This window comes from Pleurodeles waltl, chromosome 10 (genome assembly GCF_031143425.1).
Source record: "Pleurodeles waltl isolate 20211129_DDA chromosome 10, aPleWal1.hap1.20221129, whole genome shotgun sequence".
Taxonomy (NCBI): domain Eukaryota; kingdom Metazoa; phylum Chordata; class Amphibia; order Caudata; family Salamandridae; genus Pleurodeles; species Pleurodeles waltl.
The window spans coordinates 186,318,852-186,343,285 of NC_090449.1; the positions used below are offsets into that span (position 1 = coordinate 186,318,852).

General features: G+C 42.9%; 1 protein-coding gene across 3 annotated transcripts in view; it reads right to left on the reverse strand.

Moving 5' to 3' along the window:
- CLEC16A (C-type lectin domain containing 16A) overlaps positions 1-24,434 on the reverse strand; it is a 462,030-nt gene that overhangs the window by 297,044 nt on the left and 140,552 nt on the right. For all 3 annotated transcript variants that reach the window (XM_069210166.1, XM_069210165.1, XM_069210163.1), the window contains exons 11-14: positions 20,419-20,548; positions 13,147-13,247; positions 10,191-10,313; positions 6,714-6,823 (exon numbers count right to left, since the gene is read on the reverse strand). In XM_069210166.1, the coding sequence (XP_069066267.1) occupies positions 6,714-6,823; positions 10,191-10,313; positions 13,147-13,247; positions 20,419-20,548 (464 nt within the window). The remainder of the gene's footprint in view (positions 1-6,713; positions 6,824-10,190; positions 10,314-13,146; positions 13,248-20,418; positions 20,549-24,434) is intronic.

A 24,434-nucleotide genomic window follows, 5' to 3' on the forward strand; every position in this document is an offset into this window, starting at 1 on the left:
TGAAGCAGTGCTACACTGTATGTATAGGTTAGTGTAATAGTCGGTGAACGTAACCAGTATGGTGGGAGTGTCATGACCACAGAAGTGATCAGGGTTGACCATATTTGTGATGTACTTGTGCATCCATTGCTCCTTAAGCTTGGTCCCTAGGTTTCTACCAGTTCCACCCCCTTCCTCATAGGATCTCGCTATGTGGCACTTTCAGAGATGCTGTATTTCTTGCACCACTGTATCTTTATATGTTGTGATCTGTTCACGTATTGCAGCTGGAATGTGGGTGCTCGGTGTAGTCTCATATTGGGCTTCTACATCAGTATACTGTGTTCTGTTTTTTTGTAGTTGTGTGTGTATGTCACGTAGTACCCCTCTTGCATGCTAAAATATACCCCCTGAGGTGAACCTTCAGCACCACCCAAAGGGTGGCAGCTCTTTCAACTGAGCCTGCAGTAATCATAAATAGCTGGGCGTAGTCCATCCCTAAACAGAGGATGATGTAAAGGCTGTGAGTGAGAGGAGCCATGTAAAGGGTGCAGGGATGTGCGTTGGTAATCCTATCACTAATCACACCGTCGCGTGACCAGGCAATATTCTGGGAATATGTTGGAAGGACTTCAGTCGCCCAGGTGTTGACCCTCCCTAGTCAGCAGCAAATAATGTAATCTGGACCGCGTGCCATGGACAGAGGAGATGAACTTCCCTTACCCTTCCTGCTAGGTTTCGCAGTCTCCACAAATCCTCAAGTCCCCTGTCTTCCTTTCTCTCCCGCAGTATTCGTGCACAATGTTTGCCCTGCCAATCCGCAGTAGCAGACCTATTGAAACTTGGTTCTACATATGTGTTTAGGTCTCCCTGCCATATGATGGTTGCAGGTTGCAGTGTATATAATCGGTGTCAAAGTGAGATGTAAAATTTGGGATTGTCTATGTTTGTTCTGCATGTCACTAACAGGGTGACTAGAGGGCCACATAACCTGCCGTGTATCAGTACAAATCATCCTAGTTCGTCAATTTCTGAGTGGGTAAGCGTGAATGGAACGCCTTTCTTTGTGAGGGTTAACACCCCTCTGGAATACGAGGAGTAGGAGAAAGCTGCCCGCATATCTGCCCATCTGGTCCCAATGTTAGTTTTGGTGTGCTTAGTAAAATGCATCTCCTGTAGGAGGGCAGTGTGACTGTGATGTCTATCTAAGTACCCGAGTACCTGGCGGTTTTTCCTGGGATTATTCAACCCTTGGACATTCCATGTCAATAATGTGAACTGCTCTTTACTGGGAGCCATCAGAGGGCCAGTGTACTCTGATAAGAGTGTCACCTTTTCCACATTCTCGCAATATATCATGTGTAACAGGTGATTGTCATTGGTTTCTCTTCTAACACCATTATACTGTCAAACTTACCCCTCCCATGCACTTTAGTGACCAAACTTGCTGAAGACATGAGTACACCAAAACATCATTGAACAGCATACTTCAATGAGTCTAATATTGTGAGACACCTCCAACAGCACCTCTCATGAACAAAAAAACATTTGGGGTGCACCCGCTGAGGGGACGCCAGAAGCTCCAATCATCATCCTGGTAGTCAGAGATGGCTTGGAAAATATCACGCGGGCTCGTGGTAAGGAGTAGTATATTTAGAATCGTGTAGCCCAGGGCTGCTATCAAAGCCAGTGCTTTGCTTAGTCGTTTAGGACATTTGTGCCAGTTCAGCAGCTGCCAATTGAGTTCAAAAGAGTCAGAGATCTTGGCAAACAGAGACTGTCTTATTGGGTTCTGCAGTGCCTATGTCTTTGATGCACATCTCCCTGCCCATATTCAAAGGAGAACAGATCAATGTACATGGATGTTACTGCTGTAGAGATCAATTGTAGAGATCAAATATTGTCGGGATCAATCATCCAGGTATTCAAGATCTGAGGTTGTCTTATTGCTGAGGGTCGAGGAAAGAGTTTTTACACAGGCAGGTGCCGCTTGAGGTGCTGTCAGTACTTTTTGCGATCCACGGCGATGAACACACAGCCTGGCAGGATACAACATGGTGTACGTGATTCCTAGTTGTTGCAATTTCTTTTTTACCAGAGAGAGTTCCCTGCGGAACGCCTGTACCGCCACTGTGAAGTCTGGGAAGTACGCTATGGCATTCCTTTGGTATTGTATTGCGCCCTTTTTCTCTTGGCATGCAGAACACTGCGTCTCGATACCGTAAATTCAAGAGCCGGCCTATAATGGGGCTCAACGTTGCTTCTGGAGGAGGCTGAGCCATCAGGGATCTGTGAATGCGCTCCACCACAAGTATGTCCGACAAGTTCTCCCCCAAAGATATCTCGGAGCATGTTCTCCACAAAGTGGTCCATCAGCCCAGTATTAGTTGATTCCGGCACTCCCGGAATTCTCAGATTATTGCGGCACGACCATGCCTCCAGGGCTTCAGCAATAAGTTGACCAGTTTGTTTGTCTAATTTGGCTGCCATATGGTCTATTTGGAGATTGAGAGAGTCTACCTTGCCGTCTCTTGATTGAAGAGACTTCTGCATAGCTAATACGGCACTCTCAAGAGACATTTCTCTTGAGGACTGTGGGTCATGGGCAAATTTCACTTAGGAGTCAGTTTGAGCCTTGGTGCCTTTCTGAGACTCAAATATAAGGCGTGGTTGGTTCTTGTCCACTTTACCCATATTGAAATCAGGTGTGCAGCCTGCAGACGGGGTGGGGGTATCAGCGGTGCCCTCACGTCCAGTCCCCACCAACCAGGAGCCAAGAAAGAAGGGTCCGACAGGATTTCATGGCTGCCAACACGATGGATCGCTCCCCTGATGCTTTCAACCTTCAAATCATAGGTCCTCAGGGTAATGTCTCATCTGGCTCAGAGGGAGTATACAACATATGATTTGAGTCTTAAATGTGAGCACAGTTAGTGCTCACCTGTTCTCTGGTGTTCAATCGAAATCACAGAGCTGGGCAAGAAGGTCCATGACAGCAGCATGTGCCCAAAGTCTTATAATAAGCAGCTAGCTGATTCTCTAACACAAAGTACTTCTGCTGTCAGTTTTCCATGGCCATTAACATATGTCTCCCCCTCCCTCGGTCAGTGTCACTAAACTATGCACAACACAAGGGGCAACATCATTCCTGCAAGCCGGTCTTCTTGTGGACCCCGTGTCTTGCCACCTATGCGGGACCCATAGTGTCAGCTAATACTAAGGATTGTTGGCAATGTGTGGTTACTCAGAATCCTGTAGCGTATGCCATATGGGTGGAGGGAGAAGCAAGCTCAGTGTCATAATGTGCTGTGGAGTGTAGGCCAGGGAGTCCGATCACACCTGGTCCTGCCCATGTAGTGTGTGCCTAATGCAGTAGTGGCGCATGTCCTTCAGTGTCCTAGCTTTTCTTCGCACCCCACCGCACTGCCTTACATTTCTCAACTCCTCAGTCGGGCAGAGTGCGGCGGCCTATGTTGTCAAATCTTTGACTATCAAATTAGCTTTGCCTTGTAAGATGCACAGAATCCGCCCAAATCTTCATCTAGGATGACCCGCAAACAACCGCAGGCAAAAAAGGAGTGGCTACATTACAATTGCTAGACCCACCTACATTCTTCGACACAGAGCTACATCTCAACCTTAAATAGGTGCATACTTAGTCACTCCATTGCATGGGCACTATTACTACAATTCAACTCCTACCTCACCCTCTGCGGGGAAAAACAATCGAAGATGGAGTCGACGCCCATGCGCAATGGAGACAAAAGGAGGAGTCACTCGGTCCCGTGACTCGAAAGACTTCTTCGAAGAAAAACAACTTGTAACACTCCGGCCCAACACCAGATGGCGAGCTATTGCAGAACATGCGTATCTACAGCGACAGATGCCATCGAACACACCAGTTACAAAATAGTGTTAATCCACCGCCTACTGAATAGTAGCTTATGGGCTCTATCTTGCTTACTGGGAGAACACAAACAATTCATGCAACACAAAATGGACATGTTGTACAATACAAATTATTTGAATGGAGCTAATAGCTTAGCGGTAGTAGTGTGGGCTTTAGCTCATACTGCAAAAATGGTCCTCAAGCATATAAGCAGACGGAAGACTAGTAGTGCTATTTTCTATTCATTGCCTTTATGATGGCTAATAGGGTTTTTACTATGGCCTGAATCGGACAGTAGAAAGTCATTTTTGAGATATGACTAGGTTCATAGACTGAGTTGTGTACAGGACCAGTCATATTCCGCAGCAGCTGCCCTTCGGGGGGGCACCAGGGAGTGAACCCACTGCCTAACTCTACCACTATTTGCTTGGCATGTTACAGCTTTTACGTGGAAACAGACAGCTTCACAGATCGCCTATTTGCATATAAAAGCTGTAATGTTGCCTTGCCAGCAGGAGAGGGCTCCACCAGATGCACTGTGCTTGTGTCAGGTGGAGGCTATTACAGCCCACTCCCACACAGACACAATACATATCTTACATGCTGCACAAGTGTCAGGCAGTGCAGCATGCCAGATAATGGAGAATCAGGACTTGTCAATCACACACCCCTTACCCTATAAGAATTTGGAATAGAGAAAAAAGGTCTACCTCAGTACCTTCAATCCTATTTCAGCTTCTGATTGGGAGGAAGTTCTTGGACCTGGCTCTGGTGTTCTATTGGCGGAGTTAGCAGAGGGACGCGGAGTCCATATAAAAGACTACCCCAGGTAAGTTGTTTTCATTATCAGGCTGAGTGTGTGCTTGTGTGCTGGGGAGTGTATGTGTAGATGTCTTTGTGTGCATGTGCGTGTATGTATCTTTGTATGCTTGACTGCGTGTTACAGTGTACGTGTGTGTGTATATAATAGAAAGGTTGTCTGTAGGTATTGTGCCGCGGGTTGGCAAGACCCAAGGGCGGGAGATGGAGTGGCCTACAGTGCAGTATGTTTACTTAGACCGTGGCAGTGCTCTCTCGAGGACAACTGCATCTTGCTTCTGCTGTAACAATACAAGGCTGATTGAGAATGGGAGGCTTGGCTCGCTCTCTGACCTGCATTGATTATGATTTACAACAGCAAGGTCAGGGAGAAGGCCTGTCTGAGAAGTAGAGCATGAATGGACCCTGTAGACTATATGAAGTCAGGAGAAACACGGCCACCTGCAATGTCCAGTGAATGCATGCAACTATTTTATTGGCTAAAGCTTCAGAGGGTTTAAACACTGCATTGGTATTATGGATCACATTACAATGGTTATCAGTTGTATATCCTGCAAAACATGTAAGGAAATGGGATAGAAAAGGCACTGCTGGAGATTGGGCAGTGCGAAGTTTTCAAATAATATTGCTGACGTTATACATATATGTACTCTAAACTTCTGAAGTGTCACCAAGTCAGAGTACGCTATAATAAAAAGCTGCTGTTTATAGTATCTGTGGAACATTTGACATGGTTTGACCAGGCAGCCTCAATTACTCAAAAAGGGCGTTTCTCTTGCATATGATCAGAAGAGGAGTACACATAATTTTACATTTCACAACACAGGCCCATCTTTGTCCCCTACTACGTGCAGAGGGAACTCGCGGCTGTACTATGAACAATGTGCATCTGGGAAATAATTGGTATGTGCCAAACGTTTTATCAGGTGCTTAAAACAGGAATTTCTTCATAAAATGTGCAACAACTGAAGAAAATGTAATACGTGTGATAGTCAAAAGATAGGGCATGTACCTTTAACAATGGTTAGGAATACAATTCATAGAAATACAAAAGCAGCTGTGCAAACGGGGCTCGGTGACTCACGTTTAGATCAGGTGCAAGTTATTTGCGATACTGCCTCAGAGTAGAAGTGGCAGAGGAAATCTGTGTGTTCGTAATATTTGACCACATTGACACAGCTACAAGTGGGTGCCCACTGGATGCTCAAGCCATGCTTTACTCAGATGACTGGTTCTGCCTCAGCTAGAGGTCGTCTTAGAACCTCGAGCCAAAAATGAGGTGAGATTTCCAGTGGCAGCACACCAGGGTACCAGGGCATTGGCCAGCTGCCTCACTCTCTACTATTTGTTTGCCATGTTACAGCTTCAATGCTTGGCAACTTTGGGGAGCAAATCAGATGTCGCTGCCTCTAGTTGTTGCAGCTCAGGGCTGTATTTCATTGTGTGCTTATTTTTTTAATGCAAGCACAATCCTGCTAAATTTATGCAGTGCGTTAGTTTTTTATTTTTCTGACCTAAATGTGGCTTACTTAGACTTCCAGTACAAAATAAGCACAAAATGAAATCGGCACTGAGCAGTGACCTCTGATCTGCTCCCCATAGTTGATGACTGTGAATAAACAGTGCTTTTGGGCTTCAAGGCATTTGCAGCTGTAAGCCCCACCACTTCTAAAGTCAACCAGTCACCACTGGTCATACCCTCAAGTTCACAAAGTGGACAAAGAGCTTGTTGGGGCCAAGAGAAAGAAAAAAGCTAAGAGTGTCAAGCGTTACCTTTGCTGACATAATAGATGAAAACGTTTGCCCTGAAAACAAATAAGATTAGAAAGGAATCTGTGACCATTACCTCATATTTTAAAAGCAGAGGTGAATAATTATGGACTAAAATACATTTTTTTAAATTATTTTTTAATTTGATTTGCCTTTTCTCCACATAATTTCTTGGTTTTATGAAAAAACATCAAAGCTATTATTAAAATAAAATAATACCCAAATATGAATTGCATGAAATGTAATGCAATCTTACCTCCAGACAGGCAAGATGAACATCTTTTATAATGCAACCATCACTAGAACATACCAACTGCTTTAGCAGTAAGCAGCCGAGCTCCAAAGTTGCTAGTCTGACTTTTCCATCTACAAACAAATACAATTAACACTTAGTAAACAGTTTAAAAAATGCAGTGTCATTAAACTGTCATTGCTTTCTTAGACTACTCATATTTTTCTAAGCTGCGTTACCAGTCAGCTGTTGTGATCCACTACAAATATGTGTAGAACCCTACTAAACGAACAGTATATTTTCACAAGTTAACCATTTTAACTCCTTATAATGCTTTTCATTTGCACATTGGATTATTGATCTACCCACACCAAATAAGAAAAAAAGGGATTGTGTCCGATTAAATAGAAGAATATTTTCCTAAAAAGGGTGGAGGGGATAACAAAATACACAGTTTAGATGGCTATGGTTTGCATTTTTAACCTCAAATTTCCACACTAAATATGACCTACACTAGCACAAATCAATTACATTTCACTGAGTAAGCCTGTATTTTGTTAACCCCCATTTGTATAGAATAGACTTTCAGCGAATGACGGGGGTATCTAATGTTCAAGACAAAGTATCTGAAAGGTGAAATTTTGTGTGAAAACTCATATTTACACAGGTGCCGCTCCTCCATATAGGCAGAGGTGCCACCCCCCCCCCCCGCGCAAGCAGCCTGCACAAGCTCCCAGTCTGCCTGGGAGCACCCCAGCCAATCCTGATGCTGCTTTGAGCAGCGTCAGGATTGGCGCAGGGCAGGCTAGGAACCCGTGCCTGCAGCAGAGGAGGGAGAGGAGAGGAGCAGCCAGCGGCGCGGGAGCAGAGGTACGTTTTTAAAAAATTAGTATTATATCATTATTTTTTTACCGTGCCCCCGGCCCCAGCCACGCGAGGAGCCGCTCCTGTATTTACATAGACACTGCAGTAAAAATATGATAAAACCACTACTTCCAAACTAAAACACGGAACAAATAAAGCTCGAAGTTCGAAACACCAAATTGAAGTGCACTGTTGTTATGTACGAAGAACAACCAGTAGTAGGTGATTAGCCGTATGAATTACAGAGCAAAAACCCAAATCTAAAGCTATGTAGGACTGTACAGGAGAGGAGTATACGGTTTTGGAAATAGAAAGGGTGGTGGTCACTGGGCTCCCTTGAAGCAGGTGCGGTTTTCATGACTGGAGGAGCCAAGAAGTGTAGGAGATTGCTGATAGAGCAGGAAGAGGGGATGGTGGGTGTGACAAATGTTATGTAGTTCTTGAAAAGCAGAGTAGAGATGTGAAGAGGAGGCGCACAAATGATAAAGTGTGAATTTTAAGGGGCTGTCAAAGGGGAAGAGAGATGGCTCTTTAGTTGCTTCAGCTAGGAGTGGTTGTATTTTGCTGAAGCGCTGCTCAAACAGGTTAGCCAGCAGCTCTTTGATGATGTGGAAAAGGGATGACACCAACCACATCTGAACTAAGAGCTCTGTACCACAGGTGGACAGCAGTACACCATAACCCCGCCTCGATGCCCAGTGTAAAGGGTACAAGTTGACACAAATCTTATTGAAATTTAACTGTTGATCTGCAGATCTTTATTAGCCTGCTGCACATTAACGTATTGAGCATTAAGGCACATTAAGAATTAGGGATAGCTCATAGCTATGAAGGAAACATACAATTTGGGATACTATTTCATTTGGTTAAATTTAAAAACAAATTACAGAGTGGCACAGCAAATAGCATCATTAAACAGTACTGCCACCTTTGAATTAAGTAACATTCAAGGATCAATGATTTCATTTCTTTGAAGGGCAGAACTAAAACGCAACATTTGTAGATGGAGTGTGCCCGGTCTTAGTGTCAGACTCATAAGTATAGTCCTGAGATTCACTCAAAGCCCAAATTTCATATGATGCCAACACTGATACAGCTTTAGGTAAGACCCAGACTAAGAATAATGTTGATATTTACGCCCTAATGATAAGTAGTGGAGAAACACCTAATACTAAACAGTAGTTAGTGCATGGACCGGAATTCTGATTCTCCTCAGGATGGGGTTATTTTCCCCAGGATGGGGTATTTACCACCTATGGTAATCTTACTGTGCTCGAAGATCTCACTGTGATATCAGCAAGATTCTACAGAAGCAGAGTAAAAGAGATAACCTAGTTTAATTAAATGCAAGAATTGGGTCCTTGTAGGAAGTGCTAATATAGTGGCAGATTTCCTTTCCCCCGTACATTTGCCTGCCACTCAGTTGCAGTGCACACCGTGTAGATGTTCCTACTTTAAAAAGTGGCAACGTACAGCAGGGAATGGGTAGGTGGTTGTCTGCATGCATGAGAAATGCTAGAGGGATTGCTCCAATCAGGTCCTTCATCACTTGCTTCTCTTTTCTGCCATTTGTGAGGTTCCTCCTTCCCTGCTGAGGCGCTTGTCGGACTTCAACTCCCACAGCCGCAGCAGAGTGTCTCCTGATGTATCCCTTGCACTCGATTCCTCCCCTAGTCTGAGCCCAACAAAACTTCCTTCCTTTCACAAAACATTTGTGTCTTCAACTTAATTAATTCTGGACGCCTAAGGAACACATTATTCTGCTACAATTTTTACCTTTAGTATATTTTAGAATCTCCTTAACCATATTTTTTCCTGCTCTCAATATTTCAGAATATTCTTATTGCAACAGTAATACCCTTCTATGTAATGCCTCTTAAGTGCAGTGGTGCTATACAAAAATGAGCGGTGATGTAATTTACCCCACATCCCACAGGCCCCGGGTACACATTCTTCTATCAGGTGCATGCTCACAGTAGATTGTACTTTAGTTCAAGGCAGTTTGGACACAGGAGAGCACGTGCAATACTGGCAGAGGACATATCTACATGTGTCAAGGGCTGCCAGCAAAAAGGACTCATTTCATTATCCCATAACTATGGCTACAGAAAATAATGATTTACTCTTTAAGAGATTATATTTTATTTTGCAAGCCCTAAATGCCTAGTTTCTGTGCTGGACCATCGGGAAAAAAATACTTTCACTGCGGAGAAAATGCATGTGGCAAATATTATGCTACTATTTTAACGCGAGCAGAATACGCTATAGCTAGGCTACTAGCAATATCCCAGTGTATGTCTGCATTCATGCAACAGCATCGCTAAAACTGAAGGAGAACAGGCTTGGCGACACTATGGCTTTATGTTGTGCTTATTATTATTATTGGAATCTTTGTTCAACTAAGAGCTTGAAAAGCACATTAGTGGCTGCGCCTCTGATAAAGGAAAATTACATTAAAAATAAAAGGAAGCTAGAACTAGAGTTTCCTTTTGAGGAAGCAAAACCGTTGTGTACAAAACCTGAAATGGGGAAGGAAAGTAAAAGACGCTGTATAATGAAGATCACTAATACGTGGCTCGGCTGAGCTTGTAAAGCTACTCATTCAAGTTCTCTTTGAATACAAGAAAATATAGATACCTGCTTGAGCAGCCTGACTCGTGATCCTAATGAGTCGTTCTGCCAGTGCTTGGTTGTAGGAGTTCTTCTCTTTCATAACCTGCACCGGAAGCTGGATACTCTCCAACTTGACAGGGTTTATTCCTAGGAATGAAGTATGGATCACATCAAATACTGGCCACAAAAAAGGCAAAACAAAAAAATCATAGTGTACTACTGGGCTTAAAAAAGTTTTGCGTTCGAATTCTCTGACATTGTACAGTACACATAGATGATAAGCAAGGCCAACTTGAAGGAGACAAGACTTAAACAAGCAGAGAACCTGCAGATTTCTGAACGTTGCCAGTGATTCAATAGAATATTTTACTAAACTGATGGCAGTATATGGCTTACATTTCATTTAACAGATTGTCTTTTTCTTTCATTTAATACCAGGAGGAAGAATATCAACTTGCAGCAATAGTTATCAATCCGGTGTGATATTTAGAGCACACCCCCCCTTTAAGAAGGGATTAGATTACCTTCTCCCATCACCCACCCTCCACTTTGCTTAATGGCATAAAGAATCGGTGTCTGCTAGCACGGATGTATTGCTTTTTAGGCCTGTTTCTAGCCAAGACCTTTTGATTTGACTAAAATGATATGTATAATACATTTACTTACAGGGGACTATCAACATTGATCTTTAACAACTGGTCTGCTATTGTGACATTCACACTTTTCATCAACCCACTGCAGCGCACAGAATGGGGAGGGGTCAGACACTGGCTAACTTGAGAGATGACATTATGCTCTTTCACAGGGAGCACATTCACACACAAAGTAGTTATCTCAAGTGGTGGGACTAATATGGCAAAGCGTGCTTTTAAAGACCAAAAAAACATTTTTGCTTTTAGATATTTTTTTTCTATATTAATGAGGGCCAAGCAGCTTCTCCAATAATAATGATTTTCAAAAACCATGACAAAACAATCATTGGCAAAGCCAATTCGGTGTGACATTGAAAACAAGCAAAAACCTACTAAAACTCTTGCTTACGTAATTGGTTAGAATAGAGGGAAGTATAAACAGATCATGACCTCAAAGCACATGCTTTAAAGACAGGTGTATCCAAGCAAGTAGCTCCACTGTTAGATTCACCGGTTAATGCACCTGAGATGGTCGCAAGCTGGAAACATCAGAATATAACTTAGAAGTAAATGCGCTCTATGTTGTTGAAGGGTAGCAGGTGCGTCATGCCCTCCCTTCCATGTTGCCCAAAGACAGGGGTGTTTTAATTCATTTCTAATATCTCCTGACGATTGTGTACATCAAGGTGATTCAAAAAACGTATGGTCGGTAGGAGTTAAATATCTCCCCAGTATGCACAATCGTGGAGGCATTGATCAATCTGGCTAGAATCGCCTTCCATTATGCCCAAGACAGAATTTATTTATCTTAACTACCCATGGATTGCTTAAAGATGACAGTAATGTGTGAGGCCACAATGCCCAAAATTAGGCAAACTATCTGTTCCCTGTCCAAGGGATGGGGCTTTTTCGAAGCAAAAAGCTGCACGGAAAAAGTAATTCTGGGTTAATGACAAGCTGCACTGATCTGTTTATTAAAATAATTTGCCTTTGTGGGGAGAGCTTTTCCTTGGGGCTTTCTCTGTATGTTTAGTGTGTGTAAAACTTCTTGTTTTCAAGTTTTATTTTTTTCTTAATGAATGTACTGAGGATTTCTCTATCACAGATTTCTGTTGGAGGAGGCAACTCTTTTTAATAGTGCATATATGGGAAATAGATTTGTTTTAGTTGAAGAAGTCCTCCTCAGAAAGCTGTGTGTTGCTAGGGATTTCAAATCTTCTCATACACTAGGAATGGAGATTTTTAAGGTTCTTCTTTATATTTTATTTGGTTTAGCTTGACCGATTGTACGGCTATCCAAAGGTGCTGTGTATTTTACCAATCTCTATTTGTGGGACTGGTGGCTACCAAAACTCTGCTGTGATCTCCTTTGGACCTCAGTAAACAACCTTATGTTGGAGGAACCCTGTTGTAGCATCATTAGCTTACTATCTCAAGTTGGGAACTAGTAAACATAAGGTCCCTCACTTTGCCCCACGTGTGTTCTTTCTGATCACTACCCACCTCCTACGTGTGCCTCTATATTTCCACATGTGACAGAAACTGGTGCTGGGTCTTTGGCGTCCTTTTCTGACAGCATTCATAAGCACACAGAATATCTGGGCTTTAGCAATGCAACTGGACTATGATTTGATACCCTCTTCCCATGGGATTCTTGGTTACAGAAAATATGATTACCTTTTGAATTGTTTTATCATGCTCACATGTTACGGACAGCAAAACCTTTACAAGAAAAAGATAATAAACGGAGTTTATTATCTTTTTCTTGTAAAAGGGTCAGGGTATACGGGGTGACGAGCACTGAGGGGAATTCAGAGAGCACTCCCCACCAGTGCGCATGTATTAGCACTCTCCACCAGTGCGCCTTTATGTTTGGCCGGCCGTCTCGGGCCGGCCACATACACATGCGCAGTAGGCTCTCTCCAGCCCAGCAACAGTTACCGGGCTGGAGAAAGCCTGCACAAGCCTTAGCAGTGTCAGGATTGGCCGCAGGGAGCAGCGCAACAGAGGAGGTAAGTTTTTCTTTCTTTCTTTTTTAAAAAATTAAATGTCCCTTCACCGCCCCACCCATGCAGCAACCCCCCCCCCTTCAAAGAGCAGCGAGCCGGGACTACTTTAAAGATACCTGGTCACACAGTGTTAGAAAACACTAGCACAATAAAAAGGCAGGGATGAAAAACGTAAACAGCTGTTATTTGTATAATACAGAGACCTCAACGGATTACTAAATTATATAATACAAATACAATTTGGCTTGACCCAATAATACCACAATGTAGCGGGCTTTGTTTTCGCTACAGTCTTCTTTGGTCAAAAGGGATACATATTTATGCATAGAAAAAGTGTACCTTTATTATTGGACATTGCATAAAGAAGACATAGCACAAAGAGTGCATAGTAATCCTCTTCTGTGCATTCCAGAGCATTATACACCATATCAAGGAAGGGCCTGCAAAACAAAGACGTACTTTTAGACATTCGTTTTATTTGCAAATAAAGGCATTTTCAAGCAGAAACATAAATTTTACTTGTAGCCATTTGTAATGTACTGTGTTTTTCACTCACAGGGGAGGGAAGGAGATGAAGATGATGAATAAGAAAAAGAATAATAATAAGAAGAAGAAAACGCAGAAGCAGAACCATACTGAAGATAGTGATAGCAATACTGATAATAATATTATTAACAATACATTTGTTATATATTTTTGCTGCCACAGTCCTGTGGCTAAATGGCACTACAAAAACAAGTGTTCCTGTCACACAACTCAATCTTTTTGGTCTTTAAAAGGAGACTTGACAGTCGGTGGTGCCAACTTACGAAGTGATTTTTTATGTAATTTATGACATTAACAACACAGGAAGTTAACACATTCATCGTTTACAGCATATGCCAGTTTCAAGCTTTCTGCAATAACTTGCCTTCAAGCAATTAAACACTAAATTCTAAACTCTCTCCCATTTTCATGTATGTTAACATATCCATATTTGAAATGGAGAGACCATGCTCTTAACTGGAGGAGATATTGCACTAAACAGCTTCTCTAAATTTATATGAGCTATTTGAATCTCAAAAATCCATCCAACTATCTCCTTTAATAACATGTACCATAATAATGCTGTCATGCTCCCCTGCAACACTTAGTGACCTGGTATACACTTGAGTAATACAGCAAACAATAGGATGATTCAACAGAGTAGCTTGCTTTGTAGGACAGACCATTACTAACAGGCTACCCGCCAGACTAATGTTATTTAGTGGACCATACATGTAACTCTTGATGCCTGTCAGGCCTTCAAAATACAGCTAACCCTATTGGTCTTCTCCCCAGCAATCACTTTCCCCTTGTGCCTTTCTGGAAGCCGTCCTAAATGAGTAAAGACATGCTGTTCGAAGAGCAAGAAAGCCTAATCACTTATACACGTAGATGATAGCAACCCTGGTGGAAAAACAATAACGTCAAGTACACTACTGTCGTGGAGGAATTGTATTTTCGCACGGTGGCATTTTCTTTTACACTAGATGAGCAAGGATCATGCAGAGACCGAAAAGTTCTGCTGAATACACTTTAAAAAAACACTCCACATTGCGCCATAAAAAATGACTGAAATTTCTGACTCAGAGAAAATATGCGCAAACTGGGCCTAAAATAAGACAAACTTTTCTACAAAAGGAAGTAAATAAGCAGATTGTTAAAGAAAATGGCAGGGGCCAGGGAAGAAAATCAATATCTGTACGCGCTTAAGAGCCAGAATAAGGCCGGTCTTGATAACACACACTCACTACAACAACTCATTCTCAATGCCAGGGTCCTCGGAGCACCAGCTGCACTTAAGGCACAACGCTCAAGGTCCTAGGTAACTTATAAGGAAGGCAAAGGATTAGCCATTAAACTAAAGAGCTGACTGAGGAGGAAAGCAAAGACAGAAGAGCTTTCTAGCCTATATAAAAGGCACTGTAATAAGCAGGGGTTCAGGGACACCATTGTGAAAGTCCACCACTGAACCAGCAGAGGGGTGAATAGAGGCATATTTGAGAACACTCAAGGTGAGGGCTGAATACTCAGGTAAAATATGTACTGGAAGAAGGAGATGCTGTACAGCAAGCCCCCAGAAGCTTTTGACTGTCCCACAGTGCAAACTGGTAGGTTCCATAAATGAGCAGTTTATGATAATCAGATCGGTCAGCTAGGGGCCCCGCTCTGTCAACCTATAACGGCCAAGAACCTTAACATTAATACTAAACAACTATGGGAGCTTGCTCTATAAGTCACTTCTATAATAAGTTAAGATGTGATTCTCTGGCTTTCAAAGCTCCCTTTCCTGTAGTTGATTTCCGCTTCCAGTAGGTGGGAACAACATTTATGACAACATGAGACCTCTACATATTGGAGTAGCAAAATAGTTATTCTGAGGGTTAATAGGTTATTCTTTGAGGTGCCCCAGGTTGTGGCCTTACTGTTCAACCGGACAAAGGCACAAATCAAGGGCTTTCTAGGATTAAGCCCCCATCTCTGAGTAGGATGACCAATTCACATGTAAAGCCATGTACAGTCTTCGTCACATCAATTATGCGAATGACCGTTGTAGGAAAGAGCCTCTTTTGAAATGGTAACCCCCCACTTTTTTGCCTGGTACATGATGTGATTTCCACTCAAACTGCACTAGGTTCCTGCTAACCAGGTACCCAGTGCCATATCTCCTTCCCTAAACTGCATTTGTTTCCCCAACTGGCAAAACTTTTAGCACCCTCTGTAAGTCTCAGGTAAATGGTACCCGTGGTGCCTAGGGCCTGGGGTACTAAAGAGGGTCCCTAAAAGCTACAGCATGAAATGTGCCACCCTAAGGGATCCCTCAACAAGCACATGACAGGCTGCCATTGCAGGCTGCGTGTCTTGGTGCAGACAAAAGTGAAAACACAACATGGCACACAGCCTGTGTGCCACGTCCCCTAACACTGCATGCAATATATGTAAGTCACCCATGTAGCAGGCCTTACAGCCCAAAGGCAGAGTGCATTATATTACATGTGAGGGCAGATCTGCACAGCAGATATGCCCCTGCTATGTCTTTGTCACTTCTCAGACATAGTAACTGATCAGGGAAGCCATTTTAAATGCATATGCTAGAAACAGGTCAGTACGAGTTCCCCAGCAACATGATGGTTTCACTAAAGATAGGGATGTTAGATATCAAACATCTCGTATTGGTGAATCCACACCGATGCCAGTGTCTGATCTGCCAATACATGAACCCAGAGGGAAACTTAGAGGTGTCCCCTGAAATTATACCAGCCTCTAGCATGCTCGCTGACCATTTTCTGCAAGACTGCCACCCAAGACACTGTTCTGGACCCCCAGGCTGAGAGCCGTCTACGCTCAGGAGGCCCAGAACAAAACCCTGTCTGGGAAGTGGATGTAACACCCCCTCCCTCAGGTTGACTTGCTGATTAGCCTTTCAAAAGGCAGCAAGCCTCAAAGAGCTGCCGCTTTTGAAATGTAAATCTGGCTCTCCTAACAGGAGAGGAAGCCACCCCCCCCCTGTCCGGAGCCCTTTGACACCTGGACAGGTGGGAAAATTAGCTAGTCAGGTATGCATGCCCCCCAGGTTAGTACCACCTCTAAGGTGGGCGACTGTGAGGTGGGCACGGTTTTTCAGAGGTAGTCATCTTTTAGATGGAATATGTACTAATTCTGGGACAACGTTATGTGGTTATATACAGGGTGTAGTGACCCCAAGGGTTAGTAGTCCTTTGGCTACTACCCTACACACCCCTAACACCCCCATATTCATTATTTAGGGGATCCCCTGACACCAGAGAATTCCTGATGACCTAAGAAGGCCAAGAACACTGAAGAGCAGCGAAAGCAGAAGTGCAGAAAAGAAGCAGCTGACCTGGTACCAACCCCGTCGGCCTGTCTGCATCCCGTGTTGAAATTTGCAACAAAGTCGACTCATTCTGCAGCTGTGACTCCAGAAACTGGGGAGGACTGCACGCCTTTGGAAAAGACTCAAGCTCTTCCGCGAACAGCGGACATGTTCTCATCCAAACTCCAAAGAAAGGACTCTGAAGCCTCTGGAACTGCCAAACCCAACACCTGAAGTCATCACTGCACCCGCCATCTCTGAGCTGAGTTGAAGTGACCCATCGGTTCCAACAAGGTTCCTAAGCCCTTCAGAGTCTGAGCCAATCATGGTTTCACCCTTCCTGGACTCACCGGTGATGCCTGCAGCCTCTGCACACAGCCCCCCTCTACCACGACTGCTCCAATAAAAAATACCCAACATCTAAGGTCACCTCTGCACCAGTCGCCCCTGAGCTGTGGAGAAGAGGACCAAAGGTGCCTAACTGTGCCTGAGCATCGTGAGGCCTGAGCCCTGCTGTTGGTTCAGCCCGACTGGCCTTCTGGCCAGAGCCTGAAGCCTCTGCCCGCAGGGACCGATCTCCATAGGAACACATTGTACACCAGACGCTGTCTTGCACTCTGCACCCAGCCGCCTCCATGCCACTGAGGGTATACTGTGGATGCTGCCCTGGACCTTGCCCACTAGTCCCCTTAACCCCAGGAGATTAGTCTTGTAAGTCACTGTACTCTAACTATTTGCAGAACTTATTTTACCTCCCATAGGATAACATTGCAGAACTCAGAAATTGCACCCTGTCCCACTTTGTAAAGTGAAAAGAATTCCTATATGAAAAACGCACTTTCCTGAATGTTTTTTCTCTGATGCCTAAACATATATAAAGATACCTGCTATTTTTATAAATTGGTGTGGATCTCCTTGAGTTGTGTTTTTCATTTATTGACTATTGTGTGTATATTTGTAGATGTCATACACTCTTCTGTGTTAAGCCTAAGGCTGCTCGACCACATAACAAGCCCCGTCCACCCACCGGGGAACCCCTGGACCCTTTACAAGATATTTACATACCACATAAAGGGCCATCTTCCTACAATGGCTCCAAAACAAGCAGACAAAGACCTCAATGGATTATAGGAGACATGCATTGTAACCCTTGAAGGCATTTGCACTTTCCTACCCGACCTTTGTCTCTACAGAGGAGTCAAACGAGTTCAATTCTTTGAAGTATAGGACTGGGGGGCACGCAAATTGCCCCTTTCAGCTTATTTAAGATGGCTCGCAGGAACAATAAGAGTCTAAGTGTCCACTCCAATGTGTTACTTGTTTATCTGTTTTCAAAAGCATAGAAGGCCCCAATTAGTCTGAGTTATAGCCCGAGACTTAGCCATCTTGGTTCCAGGAATGTGAAAAGTGAAGGATTTCTGGTAACACAGAGCCCTTGATATTTGGCAAGGTTGAAAGTTGTGTGCCAAAAATGAAGGAGTAGCAATGTGGGGTTTAATATGTACTACAGATCGAGATTATAAAAACATGCCTTGGGTGATGTTAAAGGAAGATTCTTGCTAGTTGAAGACAACTACAAGCCCTGTGGGAGTCAGACAAGGTTTTCATACCCCAGATGCTTTTGCATGCAGATAAGTACTGTTTGGGAGGCTCTAAATATAGAAAAATATGCTTTAGGCAACATGAATGGATGAAAAAGATATTTGCTAGAGAGCTGATTTTGTAAAGAAACTTTAGGCCTGTTCAGTCGCTCTAGCAAAGCCTCAATCTTTGATCAAAGGTCTATTGTCTTTAGTGAGGTATCAGGTGCCTAAGGCTTTCATTCCCTATATTGCCAACCTAAGGGAATGTCTGTCAGCAGACCATGCCTAGGAAAAAAAAACACCACCCTAAAAATATGGCTTAGCTGCCAAGCCATGGGCTGCTAATTAAAGTAGGAGTCCATACTCTTCCAATGAAAAGAAAAGAAATGCAAACTACACTGACTCAGAACCACAGACTACTGATAAAGGGAAGTGAGCCATCTACATGTTGACGTGTCAAGACAAATGAGGGACAGAGAGCGCAGAAGGTGTGAGTATTGATGAAACAATATAAAATGTTGCCACATTTTTCTGTAACCAAGAATCTCTCCCACAGCTGGTGCATATCTTCATAGAACAAGCATTCTAAAGCCAATAGGCTGAAGGAGATTGGCAGCACACTGCCTCGCATCCCAGCAATCAGTTTTCCCCAATGCATTATGGTAAATGCGGTGCAAGCTCACGTTTACTTCAGTGGTAGTCTTTAGTTTTTCAACCCTTGTTGGTGCAGCCAGTGAAGGATATCTCTAGACTGGAGATGTGAGGCAGTTTGCTCCCACCGTCCTTCCGTTTAAAAAAATGTCTCCCTTCAGCCAACAAGTTGACACGTTCTGATTGATGTACCTTTGTGCCAATAAGTGGTACAGAGATCAGAGAGGACTTTGGCAGCATTTCCAGCAACTCCAGAAAGATAAAAGCCTGCTGCTCTCTACTGAAGGAATAAATCCAGAAACACATATCTAGAGATATACAGCACTTACAGCACCAACAGGGGTGAAAAACAACAAAGTACCACTAAAGTAAGCGTGAATTTATAAAGCATTTACTACAATCCATGGGGGTGAATTGAATGCTGGGATGTGAGGCAGTGTGCTCCTACTCTCCTTTCTGTTTAAAGCCAATAATTTGCCCCTGTTGGCTCTACTGACTTTAGCAATGCTTTGTGCAGATATTGTGCTGTACCAGCAAAAAATGCTTTTTTGCCATTGTTCTTTGGAATCGGCTTAAAAAAAGAAAAGAAAAGTGTATTCGTGGCCACATCATTGCTCATGCGCATGAGTGATGGTGTCTGTACGAGCATATGGAGTGACGTGTGGCCTCTGTTAAAAAATTGTCACTGTCACTTAGAATGCTTAAAATAAATGTAAAAAAAGTCATTGTGCAAAAGCCATTTTTGAAAAAAGAGTGTCCTGCGAACAAATGGCAGCTAAGGGATCCAACCCGTTCTGCCACCCCCACTCCCCCATAATAAATCATGAAAAAAATGCTTTAGGATGAGGAAGAAACAGATGAGCGGGGCGTGGCAGCAACAGGAAGTACAGAGGAGCTTGAAGTACAAGCATGAAAGATATCTAAAAAATAATTTACAAAACAAGTAAACAAAGCTCTGTCAGGGGAATCAATGGACAAGCTAGGGGAGGTAGAGTGTGGGGACCAACAAGGAGCATGTGGTACAGGGTGGCTTGCATTTAAGGCACAGGCAAGCAGCATGCGAGAGACAGAGAGAACACTCAAGCATTCTCCAGGAGGTGCCTAAAGAAAAAGAAAAAAAGTAGTGCACCAAACGTGAGCAGTGGAAGGATACAGGTCATCCAATGAAATGGATGTTAAAGAAACTACAGTCTAGGCGAAGAACAAACAAGTCAAGAGGTACACAGTAGGTTAGTTCTAGGCCCACTGTAGGGTTTTGGTTTGGCCACAAGAGTTCCTTCAACAACAGATATCTAAAAGCTGTCTGCATGTGAAAGCTAAAAAGTGTAATAGGTGGAACTCTTCTCTTCCCATCATTGAACATTGTGGCCTTTCCAAAGCAGAGCGTTAATCGCCTTCTAGAAAATTCAGATTGGGTGCCAAATGCAAAAATATTCAAAGGAAGGCCTTCAAAATCTCTAGACGGAGCTCACTTAATGGACTGCTGTATCACCAGAAAAAGTTTTCATCAGCTTCTCTTACCGGCTCAGGTTCAGCTCATTCACAGAGGCAGCAGCAGCACTTTTTTCTTCATCAGTTGTGTTCTGCTCTGCTAATACAGTGACTGATACTTCTGCCACCTTGCCTCGTTCCATGATAACCATCTCTATTTCTGGGAGAGAAAAGAGGTCAATAATAACCTATCAACATAGTGCAATAGATTGTTTGAAGCATGCAAACTAAACTTGTTGTCAGCTCGCTTTTGCTTTGCTGCCATGTGGACAGGTCTGTAACAAATGGCCAACTGTAAAAACAAAACTTTCTGAATATTTCCATTGCAAAAATCAAATTAACTTTTTTTTCTTCAAACATTCAAAGTTCTCTGTGGCCAACAATTTCTTACAGAGAGATAAAGTAATCTATGTAGATTTTTTGTGGTCAATTATGTGACCGTACAAGTTACAAAACTGAAATAAAAGCCTTTGAGAGATTTATTTATTTTGTTGTAACTCTGCGATGCACATTGTTAGGTTAGTTGTTTAGTTATTCTAGTTACCTAAAGAAAGGAATAGATATCTGCCATGTTTCAACGCTGTATTTAACAGAAGTGAACATTGTGACCTTCCAGAAGAATAATATTTAAAGCGATTATTTCAAATCAGAAAACCTTGAGCCTATTGAGCAACTCTATCACATTCTCACATGCAGAGTGGCAAAACCAACTGTTCCCATGTATAGAGAACCTAGTGATAGTTATACTTAGGGTCTTTGGTCCGTCTGTCTAATCCTTAAATGTCATTCAACTCTGATATACCTATGCTATCCCTACTTGCAGTACCCCACAAGGCTCCCTGGTCTACAAGTACTGCAGAGTGACACAAGGCATTTCCAGGGTTAGTAACCCCTGACAATCTCCTTTCCTACTTATACCTTTCTAGACCTAACCACTGCTTTGGTTGAGCCACCCCCTATGGCTCATTTTACCATATATGGCCCTTAGATATCCAGTTGGTTCCTTTGCTCCTGCTTCGGGCTGAACACCTTATCATTTATGACCATCCTCTCTGTTGCCCAATAATATTCCTTGGGATCCAGCAGAGTGATTTCTCCACTCTCAATCAACCACACCCCACTACACAAAGTAGACAAGGCAATTCTAGCTGTCCTCTCATCCCACAACAGGATGGTGTCATACCCTCGACTTTATGGAAGTGTGAGTCACGTATCACATGGTGAATGAAATCACATACAAGACTTTAGGCAGGTATCACCTTGTAATGTGCTGCCCCATCAAGAAAGGAGAGCAGGAGTTTGCTCCAGTGCGACAAAATCAGTTTAGTAACCAGTGAGGAGATTGAGAAGATTCATTTCTACGAAGGACTCCTTATTTTTGGGCATGTAAATCCCCAAAGACCGAAAACCCTCCCTCGAGATTCAGAGTGAACAGTCCATCCAGTGTGAGGGCAACCAGTCTGTAAGGGGAAAGCAGACTGATTTTGACCCGCTGATATGAAGGCTGGAGTAATACCTGTATTTTCTTATTATGTCTAGGATTCTGGGGAACACCTGTGTCGGGCTCGAAGAAGTAGTAAGAGGAGGCAGACCTGACTTGTATCTCCACCTTGAACTGGTAAGACTTCTTCCAGTACTAAAATTTTGCTTCACATGGTTGTATATTTCCATCAGAATAGGCCATTTATGATCTCATTTACCTGTTTTTCTTTGAGTGTGGCCAAGGTATTCTTTTGAAAGGAGGACTTAGCTGCTTCGGTCCATGTGGGTCCAGCCTAATAAGGACTACGGGCCTCAATTAGACTATTGCAAACAAGGTACGCCATCGCAAAATTGTCAGAGTACTCTGCTCACCAAACCCTCAGTGTGCACAACTCATTCAGAAACAGACAGACCTTAAGTAATCCATTGAAGCAGTCCTCATTGGTTTCTTCAAGAATATTTCTTCCAATGACCTGCCAGAATACAGGTCGTTGATGAAAGACTTTACACCGGTCGCCCTATTAAGGGTGGACAGTATAAAGTTATTTTTCACCATCTGTCTCAGCCAGGAAAAACCTGGCAGGGAGGGACAGGAAAAATACATTAACAACCCCAAACCTTGGGAGAAAACTCCGAAAGTGTGGGGGTGATTAATATTTTGTCTCTCAAAAACAAATTTACATTGACAGTTTGCTTCTGAAAACAAAAATGTAAAAAGTTTGGTGGACAATGGCTGTTCATCAAACTTTTAGATCACTGAAAGATAACATTGTGGCACCGTTTATTTCAATGTACAAAGATTGCCACTGGGCTCTAAATTTGGCAATTTCCTCCAAGATTCCTACAGACACTATTCTATTCGCAAAACCCTACATCAGGCACCAAGGTACATTTATGGTGACTCTGTTACTCTTTATATATGGGCTTGCCCAAGTTATCAAATTTTGAGTATTGGGCCAATTAGTGGCAGGACCTGTAAATGTTTCTATAGTTGTTAACCTCAAAGCTTTGCAACCTAATGCAGAGTACACAAGCATCTGACACATGGTACACCCCTCCCTGAGAAGATGCACACTCAATTGCCTTCTTGGAAATAAGAAGAGAATTACTGTTTGTTTTGTGGAAAATGGCTGCTGTGTCAGTGAGAGGAGAATAGGAATGAGCCCAAAGACCAAGAGTAAAGAATTCACCATAGAGTTAACTATCCTACTTTTACAACCTTACTGATATGCATGTGTCAGACAGGTGCGTGCATGAAGAATGCCAAAAATGCTGAATTATGCAGAGTTTGTCCAAACACCAGATGAAAGTGGGACTCAATGCAAAGAGTAACAATGCTCAATACATGACTCCTCCACCAGATGATCTTAGGAGCTTCTCATCTGTAATTATTGCCATTAAGAGCCCCAAAAATATGGTCAGGAAAAGACAGCATGGTGTTCACCAAGATGCATATGTAAACCACATGTGACTCCCAGCTTATGTATTGTCTACTTAATCAAATACGCATGAGGATAAAAACATGCCCAGAGACATATAAAATAGCCAAGGATGAACTTACTTTGAAATAAGAGGAAGAACAGAAATACGAGTCCTGAGAATCACTCTATACCTATGCAACACTGTGCACGGTTCTGAGACACACAGCGCTTGCAGCTCATTTTTGTCACAGGCTGTTACAGTTACCAAGTGAGTTGCCTTTCATGAAATGGTTCACGTCAGATACGGGAAAAAGCTCAAATGTTTTAAGCATTAATTTATATATGACCTCAGCCAGACAGCTGGGCGCATAACCAAAGGAAATGGAAATGTTACTTACTTATAATAATAATAATAATAGGTTTTCTCCAGGGGAATCCACATTAAAGTCTTAAACTCTTAACAGATTTTCCCAAGCATGAGACCCTGGAGCACTTTTATAAATAAAAATTAAAATACAAAAACTTAATGAATAAAGATGTTAAAAATATATGCACTTTTTATGTTGGCCAAAAAGCGAACTTTAAGAAATAACAATTTTAGAAGTCTATCTGTAGGCTGTATTTGTTTATAAAAATACAGCCAAATCCAACATTTTCACTAATCATTTTAAGACGAACAGACAAAATACCGAGTCAGGGTACAACCTCTAAAAGCTGGATAACTGGTACTGCTCCTTCGCAGAAGCCCGTTTCTAGGCTATCCATTCACGCCTGCCCGGTGACAGGTAGCGCAGCCTTTTTCTTGGCTCCTTACTCCAGAATGCTGCTTGAGATGAGTGCTAAGAACAAAACCTCCTCTGCTAGTGCAAGTCCTGAAATATGTACACTCTAATCGGATAATCCTCCACTCTAGATCACAGCGTAGTTCCTCTCTTAAGTAATACCAAAATGGGAAGCTACAACAACTCGTTTTTTATGTTGTACTGAACTACCCTTCCAGAACTACTGTGCATTGTCGTCCACTGTCACGATTTTCTTAGTCACATTAAAATGCATTAAAGGTCCAGCATTAATCGTTACCTTTTTACTACAATGAAGAACTTTTGTTGAACCTCCCCATACAAAAATGTTTTTGTACCGTAA